This window comes from Vigna umbellata, chromosome 1 (genome assembly GCF_029865625.1).
Source record: "Vigna umbellata cultivar VRB3 chromosome 1, Vumbellata_1.0, whole genome shotgun sequence".
Classification (NCBI taxonomy): Eukaryota; Viridiplantae; Streptophyta; class Magnoliopsida; order Fabales; family Fabaceae; genus Vigna; species Vigna umbellata.
This window is the reverse complement of record NC_142165.1, coordinates 54,965,873-54,977,070: the sequence shown is the minus strand read 5'-3', so window position 1 is coordinate 54,977,070 and position 11,198 is coordinate 54,965,873. Positions and strand designations below refer to the sequence as shown.

Sequence of the window (11,198 nt, the reverse complement as noted above, 5' to 3'; positions counted from 1 at the left end):
AAGGTTAGTTTTCGTTTTCGTTTTCGTTTTTGTTTTTGTTTTGAAGAACTTGTTTGATGTTTTTTTTTTTGTTGAACTTGTTTGTTGTTGTTGTTTAGTTGAACGTGTTTGTTCTTGTTGTTTGATTGAACTTGTTTGTTGTTGATTATTATTGTTTGTTGTTGATACTACACGTTCATAGTTCATGCTTTATAAAATACCAAAAATTGAAATTTTTTGTTTTTTCTGCTTATCAGGTCTAGTAGAGTTGTAAAAAAGGATCACAATTAATTAAAAAAATAAAAAAAAAATTGATTAACGTCGAATATTGACAAAATTCAAAGTTAAGTTTAATGTCGAATATTGTCAAAATTCGACGTTAAGTTTAACATCGAATTTTTTAAATTCGACGTAAATTTAACGTCTCCTGATATGATGTCGTTTGTGATTTCGCCGTTAAAAGCCCGAAATATTCGACATTGTACGTGATTTTTATACTAGTGGGAGAAAATGAGATAGAATCATCATCAAAGTCAGACAGTTCCTCTGTATGTCCAGATTGATTTTGAACATCACTTAATACCCAACCATCAGTAGTCTTTTTCATACCAATAAATGTTAGTATTGCTTTCCCAATTTCATTTGTTCTGTTGTAGATGATTTTGGTTTCCCCAAAAAGAACGACTTGATAGAGCTTCAAGATTTTACTAATGAACACCCCATATGGTAAGTTATGTTCATCACTAATTCCGGTATCAATCATATGTTCCTTGAAAACAGCAACCTAGTTAGTTGGTATTCTTGACTTAACGACATTTAGTAAATATAAATATTCTTTTGTCAATCTATCGCGTAGATATCTCCCTAGTAGTAATAATCATGCAAGAATTTATGCACACATCTTTTCTTCTCTATTCAATCCTTTATGCAAATGCATCTTTCCTCCTTTGTACCTACCAGGATATCTAAGGTAGTCTCTGTATATCTGCTTCTTTGTAGTCCTCTTGTTATGTAAAGAATCTTTTATGTGAGACATACAACCCTCAGCTTTGAGTCCCGCGACAGGTAGCCAGACATCATTATTGATTATGATGTTTACTCCTTTTACCCGCAAATGAATATCGCCATTTATGACACGAAGATTATTGTAGAACACTTCAATTAACTCTGGATAGCAGTCGCCTTTCATTTGAACAAATTCTGCCACTCTTTGATGACTAAGCCAATTTGGAAAAAAGAACCCTTCTCCACTGAACAGAGACAAATTGAGTGATTTATGCGGAACAATTCCTTGATTTTTCTCCAGCACAAAAAACTATTTCTAGTAGCATCATCACTTATCCATCAAGTTGGGCTTGCATTCCTCTCAATTTGAGCAACACTCTTGTAGCGTTTGGATGAAGAAGATGGGGCCATTTTTGTGAATGATTCAATGAAGAATCTTACTCGGTCTAGGTTTTACCATTTTTGTTAAAAGATCAGTGCATTATAGATTTCAAAATCTAGTACATATAAAGGTGCGTAGAAGAGCTTCAATCAAACAGGCCCATTTAAATTTTCAAAGTAAGAAAGCCCATATCAGGAAATTTAATCAATTTTATTAATTTCATAGTCGATTTCAATTTAACAGATTCAACCAAAATAGGAAAACAAACAAAAACTCTAATCGATTTCGTTTCTAACATAACCGATTAAAAATCGTGAAAACAGTTTTTCATACAAAAACATTAACCAGACAACCAATCACCAATCATACGCACAACTTGCATTCACATATAAAAACTTATAATGCATGACTGCATGAATTTAACAGTTTTCGCTACCACATTTAGTTACTCAAGAATCTGTGATTTATTCCACTGAATTTCATCCTTGAGCACTTCTTTGCCTCTGTAGCAGCTTACTTTCCTGCAAAACAATCAAAAGGTTTCGATGCAGCTACCCAAATAAACTTGGGGCCTTTATTGTTAGTCACAGGAGGTTGTTCCTTTGGAATCCACTTGTACTTTCCTCTTGGAACACCAACCTTTCTGTAGTAATAGTTCCTGACAGAATGCCCAATGGTATTACAATAAAAGCATGCATTTGTAACAGGTTTGCTTAGATCAATGAATTTCTTAGAATTAATTATATTGCTCTTAGCCTTGTAGCCTATTCCTTGTTTGTTTCTTGCTCTACCTTGTGACTTTAAAACAACATATAAATTATCTCTTCCTAGAGTAAATGAAGATAGTGTGCTTGTCAAGTAATCGATTTTTTCTAAATGAGCAGGACAATTTTCACATTTTTTCTCTACAACCTGAACTTCAGTTTTAACATATTACAAAGTAGCTTTCAATTCCTATTTGAGCTTTTCATTTTCTTCAACAAGGTTGTTAATACAATACTCAATCTTTTCTTTCAGACTGTAATCGATTTACCTTGTATTGCAATCTCATTGCTTCAGCATGTAATTCTTGAAACACATTCAGCAGCAAGTCATATTTTACTTCATTCGACTCACTATCAAAGTCGTAGTCACTGTCTTTAGAATGTACAGATCCTACCATGAAGCACAAGTTTGACTCCTCCTCAACACTATGATCATCATCACTTGATGTGTCATCATCGTTATTCTCCCATGCAATGTAAGCCTTCCTTTGCTTACTTCTTCTCTTATCCTGTGGATACTTTGAGTCAAATTTTTGTCTTTTTATCATCTTTTTGTCTTTTTATCAACTTTGGACACTCCGGCTTGATGTGACAATCTTTGCCACATTCATAACACGTCACCGTGTTGGTTTTGGAGCTCTTTCTCCCTCCTTTTGTGTAACCTGCATGGTCAGTTGCAGCAGTTCTATTTTTCATTAATTTAGTAAACTTTTTTATCATCATATTCATTACCTCTTTCTCAGTTATCTCAACATCAGATTCAGCCTTCTTGGAGGATCTTTTGTTTGTAGCCTTAAGTGCAATCGATTGTTTCTGTTCAATCTCCTATTCTTCCCTCAATCTACCAAGCTCCAATTCATGTTCCCTGAGCTTGCCAAACAAAGTTGCCATATTTATGTTAGTTAAATCTTTTGACTCGGATATGGCAATTACCTTTGGTTGCCAGCTTCTGTTAAGGCTTTTCAGAATTTTGATGTTGATTTCTTCCTTTTCAAAATCCTTGCCGAGAGCCATCAGATGGTTGACTGTATGTGTGAACCTTTTATGCACGTAATAAATGGTCTCTCCAGCTTTCATCCTAAACATTTCATACTCCTGCACTAGGGAATTCTTTCTGACCCGCTTGACTTCATTTGATCCCTCATGTGTGACTTCAAGAACTTCCCACATTTCTTTAGCTGTTTTGCAGTGGGAAACCCTAAAAAACTCATCCATTGTGAGAGAAAAAGCAATAACACTACGTGCTTTTACATCATAATGTGCTCTCCGGTTTTCCTCTTGAGTCCACTCAGAAAAGTTTTTCAAAACAGTTTTTCCATTTATCACATGAGTGGGTTCAAATGGACCATTGAGTGTAGCATTCCATACACCCTTGTCTACTGATTCAAGAAAAACTTGCATTTTTATTTTCCAAAAGGCATAGTTTTCACTAGCAAATAGAGGAGGTCTATTTGTGGATATACCTTCACCAAAGGTTTGAGAAACAAAAGTCATTTTTAGGATCAACAATCGATTATACAAAAAGGTTAATCGATTTGTTTTTCAAATTATTTTTGAAAATCAGCTCTGGTGCCAATTGTTAGAAATGGTGAGCTTTGTTTCTCAACACCAAGAGGGGGTTGAATTGGTGTTTTATAAAAATACTTGCTTTTCAAATCTTTTTCGCAAATAGGTTGAATCTTTAAACCTTTCTTGAACAACAAGCAATGTGTATGCAATATAACAGTATGTGTATTCGAATGATGACAATATGTAATCGATTAATGCAGAGAGATAGGGAAAAGGAAAATCAAACTCTGAGTTTTATACTAGTTCGGCCTCAATGCCTACATCCAGTGTCCTATCAATCAACCTGAGATTGAAAGCCAATTTTCATTATAGAGATCTGAATTTTTACAGTAAGGGCTTTACAACAGCCACACTGTCAAAATATAAATCACCTCTTTGACTTACTAATCTAATATAGCCAAATACAAAAACCCTGCAGCAAGAACAATTCTCTCCTATAGTCACTCGTTTGAGATCCCTCTCAAAGTACAAGAACTCCTTGTTCTTGTTCCTGGCAACACACACAGGGAACAACAGTGCATAGATTGCAAAACTTCTCCTACAAAAGTCGAAACAAGTTCAACAAAAAAAACAAGTTCAACAAATAAGTTCTTCAAAACGAAAACGAAAACTAACCTTCAAAAGGTGGCTTCATCGGAATAAAGTGTCGTCACCGGTGACAGAGAAAGCAGAATGCGCCTATGAAGAACAAAAACACGAAAATAATCGGTCAAAACAAACGAAAATCATAAATAAAATGCATTTCTATCAAATGAAAGAAAAATTACATGTGATGGTCGTCAAACTTCGTTCTAGAAAAATTTGAGAAGAGAATAGGGTCTCGCGCGCTAAGATAAAGTGAATGAATTTTCAATCTCCTGCTCAAATTTTTATTGAATTCATAAACCTTTTAAGGTCTAACCCTGGGACATTCGACCTTTTATATCCTTTTACGTCGAATTACAATTCTAAACGACGTTTAACAATTGCATTTATTTACAAAAATTCCACCGGTCATTTTTAACGTTGGCTATTCAGTAGTTAGGCGTTAAACGCGTGACGTTATACGCTATTTTTGTACTAGTGTGATCACACAACAAGCACTTCAGTTGTGCAGAAAGATCAGATTATTCAAATTACTCAAGCTTCTCTCTCAAGAAATCTTCAAGAATAGTCTACCACTTCAATTTCTTGTTTCTTGGAGCATTTGATCACCCCTCTAAAACTTTTTAGCACAATCTAAATCAGATATGAAAATGTTAATCTCAATTGTCTTACAGAAATCCAATCAATGCGTCTATATATAGTTTTAGTCAATTCAGGCGCAATTTGACTACTCTTTTATTCATATCGGTTACATTAAATACTTATAACAAATTTATAACCAATTAAGCTCCTTAACAGAATACGCAATTAATACAATCGATTTCTATTTAATGCTTAGCCAACACATTTAAAAATATGACCGTTGAAACAGTTATGACAAGCATGAAACAATTTTCAAATCAATAACAGACTTAATTGAATACATAATCCATGTAATCGATTAAGCTTCAACACTTAACACATTTTTGAAAACTTTTTCTTTCTAAATCACAACACAACACATTTGAAAAAGATATGTGCAAACACACGTGTTTTAATTGATTCACCAATTAATGTAATCGATTAAAAACACAAGTTGTCTGATGACCTGAATTGATTATCACACCTCTGTAATCAATTTAGTCACTCATATATGCTTTTGTGCATATGATTTCCTTATCACCAAAACATACAGTATGCATACACAAATATGATCACTTTACTAACACAGTGTGCAACAATCAACATATTATATGTTAAACACATGTGATAATCACAATATGTGCATATTTCACAATAATCATAAACACATACAACATACATATACCACGGTACATATTCATCTATTTTTATTATTAATGTGTTGTCATCATCAAAAACCACTATCACAAGGATTAGGTTCAGCTATCATAGTGTTCCCCTAATCAACAATTATCATCCCAAATAATCGATTATTCTCGAAACCACACTCAAAACTAACATGTAGATAATCAATTATTGTCAAATCGAAACACATCCTAGACATGATTCAAGCATTCAAACATACATACATAAACATAGATCTCGTGGAAACATACTTAACACATCATACATGCATTCAAGCATCTCATACTCATGTAAACATACTCAAACACATATTACAACACTTGAATGATCTAGATCCAATCATTAATATGGTATACCCCCAACAAACTCAATTATACTACATATGATTATTACCACACCCTTAATAATCATAATCCTATAACACATATCAAACAAGTATTTTCATGCAAGTAAATCGATAATGCATAACATACAACAAACGATGGTAAGCTTCCCATACCTTGGCCAAAACTAGATTTTTTTTTATCTAACTTCAAAAAGATAATAAATCCTCCCTTACACTAAGGTTTTCTATACTTCTTCCTCTTATCTCCTAGAAAACGTCTTTTCTCTCCCTTATCTTTCTAATTTTTGTTTTTTGATTTTAGAGTAACAAAATATAGACCCCGTTTTACTCTTCTCCTTTTTATCTTTTTCTATATTATCTCAATCCTTTTATTTTAATAAAATCTATCAGTTTATCTCTAAAACCACTAAAATTTCTTCTTTTATTCTCTCTTAACTACTTTTTAAAATATCATTAACCATCAAATTTTTTTAAAATCCATGTAATCTTTTAAAATATCTAACAATATCTATAATGATTTTCTCTAATAATAATATCTTTTTTAATCTTTAAATCCACCAACATTATATCTCCTATTTTCATTTAACTAATTTTTAAAATAACAACTAAATCTTCTAAAATATTTACATAATATCATTTTATTAAATATCCAGATTATTTAATTTGCATGTTTTTCTTTTCTACACCCTCTTAATTAATTTCTACACCAATGAAATACAAATAAAAGACCCTTTTGCCCTAGGAAAAAATATAAAAAAAAAGAATTAACATAACAATTATGTTCTAACATAAATATACACTCAATAATTTTTAAACAAAAATCCAAAGTCTCAAAACTATTTTATTTTTAAAACCCAAAATTTCACGGATCTTACAAGAAACTTTGGTTGCATATGCTTACAAAAAGTAAGCATTTATACCAATTTCCTCTACAACTCCAATGAATCATTCATTTGATTAAAAAAATATGACAAACTATAGAAAAATCAATCTTCAATCAAAGCTTATGAAAGTCCAACCTCCAAGCAAACTCTAGACTATAAATTGCGCTCATAAATTTAACATAAATAGAAGTCTACACACTTAAAAAAAAAACTAAAAAATTGTCCACATATTTACCTTTAACTCTTTCAACCTTGAACCCCTAATTACACTATTAATATTCAACCTTGAACTAATCAACGCAAAGAACTTGTCGTATTTTGTCCATAAAAGAAACAACCTTATCTTCCCTAATTTAAATATGAGAAATTTTCAACAACATTAAATCAGAAACAATATTTGTTTCTTTAGAGTATAAATATATATATATATATATATATATATATATATATATATATATATATATATATGATATATGATATATATTATTTTATATAGAATCTTTTGTTATAATATAATTATATTTTTTATTTTTGTATTGTTGACTAACTCTAATATAAATCCTTTTATAGCTTAGTAAGATGATAATATATTAATTATGATTATCGTATCTTATTTTAATTTTTGGCTGATTCAAATTTTTAATTATGTTTTTTAAAATTATTAAATGGGATTTAATTATATTTTCTTTTTAATTTAAAAAATTAATAGGATAATTTAAATTATAAAAAAAATAAATAAATATATCTATAATTTGTAAGTTTCAATGTGAAATTAGAATTTGTCTTTTTCTCCAATTTTTCTCCAATTTGATTCTCAAACTTTAAATATGAATATATGTACTGCTCATAACTCAAATGCGTTATATTTGTTTAATGTATTAAAAGCTCACGCTTCAGCAATTTATACCATTTGACACACCTAATTCAAATGTCATATGATATTATTTAATACCTAAAAGACTTTATATAATAATATATCATTTATTTTTAAATATTTTGGACTATAATATATCAGTTGAGACATGAATAAGTTTTAATTTTGTATTCAAATTTAAAGACAAAAAAATAATTATTTTGCAGTAAAATTATTATTTAAATACTTTTAGTGCAAAAATTTCGTGATAAAATATAAAATTTAATATTTAATTATTTATCTCTCTGAAAATATTTATATGTTTGTCTCATAATTGTTTTGTGGAAAATTAACATAGGTATTCAAAATCTGTGAGAAATATCTTTGGGAAAGACTCTACGTTTTACACAACCGTGAAAAATTATCCATTGGAAATGTGACCTTTCTCACGGAAAGTATATATGAAAAATTATTCATAGATACTAAAATCCGTGAAAAATGTTTCCTACAAATATATTATTCACAATTTTGTTTTTGAAAAGTCGTGAAAAAAAAATATATCCTCCACAAATTTTGAGTGTTCTTATAAATTTTGACTATAAAATATTTTTATTTTTCTTATAATACGTTATATGCATATTATTGGATATTTTTGTACTTAAAATCTTTTTGTTCTAATATAATTTTTTTTATTATTGAAAAACTATAGGATATATATATATATATATATATATATATATATATATATATATAATAGATAAATAAAATGATATGATAGAATAGTAGAAAATAACTTAGTAAATTAAATTATCAAATAAAACAAATTCTAAAAGATTATATCACCATACTTTCCTTCCTCCCCACGGTGAGGTGGACACATTTTGGCTGCAACTAAATACATTAAAGGAATAGCTTAATTAAGTATTAATTACTTCATGACAAATTCAACTCTTTTATTCAACTTGCTGTGGGATCTCAAAGCCTGAATTAGTGTGGACGCATCCTAGGAAATTCAAGTAGGCATGGATAGAGCCAGGACAAATTGAATAAACATTATTAAAATTTTATAATTTTTAAAATAGTTAAACAATATTCCAATGAGAATATACTTTTTATATAAAGGATCTTACATTTTTTAAAATTCAAGATTACAAATAAAAGTGATTAATTTTATATCTCCTTCTTGATTGTTATAACTTTCACAATAAATTTAATGACGATACTTGCTTGGTTTTTTAAAAGAATATTTAATTACATTTTTTAAAGAACAATAAAAAAAAATTTCAAGAAAATTTAAATTAAAATATAATAATAATAATAATATCTCAGGTTAATTTTGAAAGTTAAAAATATTTAGATGTGAGTTTTCAGTTTTCATTTTATCCATTAGGGTTTTAATCATCACTAAATATATAAAATATAAAGAGTACACTTGCTATTAATTACATATTTACATTTGTTAAGTATATTACACTTTTATTAATAAGAAAAGGAAATAAATTTTAAGTTTAACTGAATTTTGAATCGAAATTAGATATTAAGCGTAAAATTATATATTAATGGATGATATAATCTGTGACATGATATATATATCTAATAAAGAAAAATTAATATTAGAAATAGAGTTCATAATTAGTATTTAAGTAAATATATATATAAATTAATATTTTTTATATAGAAGTAATTATAATACCTTTATTTTACTTTTTAAAAATTTAATTGAAGTCCAATTCAACCATCAAACAAGATTTTAGTTATAACTTTTTGAAGAGAATTAGACTTTAAACTGAGATATGGTTGATATTGTGATATATTGTATTAGTATATCATTTTTATATAAACTGCGATATAGTTGAGATGGTTCTAGCAGAATAATTAAAATATGATTATTGATCAAATCTCAAAAGTCATCCTATGGAATGATTTCCATTAATAAAATCATAATATATAAATAGGTCCTATAAAACCATTGATCCTTTTTGGCACATCTTATGTTAAGAATCACAAAAACTTTCATAGAAAATGAATGTTTGTAAGCAAGACAGTCATGTTTGTAAGCATGTATTTTAAACCAAGTTTTTATGTTGTAAACATTAAAAGAGCTTTATGCCAAGAAGGGGGTAAGGTGGGAGGGAAGGTGTTGAATTGGTTCTTTAAAAGTGTTCAGTTCAACATCTTATGATTTTTTTTCCCTTAAATCTAATTGAACATAAGATTTATAGCTTGCTACATTCCTAGATAGAGTATTTCAACCTATTAAAATATGAAAATAATTGATGAAAATTCTGACAGAAAATTTTATAATATTTCGCACAAGATTTAGATTAAAGATATTATTAATATGATACGAATGATCAATCATAACTACACTAATTTATCAACCGATTATACAATTATACCAAAATTATTATTAAAGATCCAATTTATACATATTTTAAACAAACAATTAAAACTTTAAATTGATAGAAATTTGAAAACAATACACTCAAATTTTATACTGGTTCACACTAGAGGAGTTACATCCAGTTAGTCAAAACAACCTTAAGTTAGAGTTTTCATTAATTCAAGATTTTATAACATCCTTATAATGGAACTCTTGAAAAATACACAGAATACAAGTTTCTTAAATTACAAAAGAAACAATGAAAGCACAACAAAAATCATTCTTGTAGACCTAGACTCATGCTAGGAGCACCACACAAACACAAACACAGACAAAGACACAAGAAAGATCGAATCTCAAGATTGACTCTCCATAATCAATCAAGAATCTTCTTCAAACTCGTAAACAAGGAGTAATCATGACTCCAACACCTCTAGAATGAACATTGTGGATTTGTTCATCCAAATCTTGGAAACGTGCATTTCAAAACTTGTAGTGATCTTTTTGGACCACATTTGATTCAGAATAGTTCTTTCAAATGGTAAATATTATTCTTATGTGGGTTTAAGGAATCAAATCTATGATCATAAGTTCCACACCAATTGGTTTAGCATCATCTTGTCTAACACCACTTGGACGACCTCACTATCAAGAGTTTTAGTTGTTGCACCATCTCCTTCTATTGTAAACTATTGACATGTATAACTATCAAGTGTAAAGTAATGACACCACTTTTGCAAAGTATTTGACACGTATAACTTGACAAACAAATAAATAAATTAAATATTCAAATTATTTAAACATTATTAAATGATATTATAATGTTTGAAAAGATTATGAACCTATATAAAAATAATTAAAATAACTTGTTGAATTTATATGTCACACAGATTTGGCGCTCTTGTGTATTGTGGTACCTTGGAGAGATAACTTTTCAACTATTAACTATTTCATGATATAATTTAAAATGAGTTTGACTTCCTTCTTACTACTTGCAATTGTAGTAAACAATAATAATAAGTAATAATTGTTGTGTTGCATTATTGGAAAGGAGATGGGACTTGAATCTCCATTCGTTGCGAACAACAATGTAATCACACAAGTACAAGACATGTTACCTAATTAAGATAACGTCAAAATAGA

At 29.0% G+C, this 11,198-nt stretch overlaps 1 protein-coding gene across 1 annotated transcript; it reads right to left on the bottom strand.

Moving 5' to 3' along the window:
• Positions 1-2,955: 2,955 nt before the first annotated feature.
• Positions 2,956-3,624, bottom strand: LOC148205780 (uncharacterized). The gene has a single exon (XM_088105342.1). The coding sequence runs from the start codon at positions 3,622-3,624 to the stop codon at positions 2,956-2,958; it is 669 nt and encodes a 222-aa protein (XP_087961468.1).
• Positions 3,625-11,198: the final 7,574 nt, after the last annotated feature.

Coding starts and splice junctions, on each gene's coding strand:
- LOC148205780 (XM_088105342.1), bottom strand. CDS start 3,624: ATGACTTTTGTTTCTCAAACCTTTGGTGAAGGTATATCCACAAATAGA.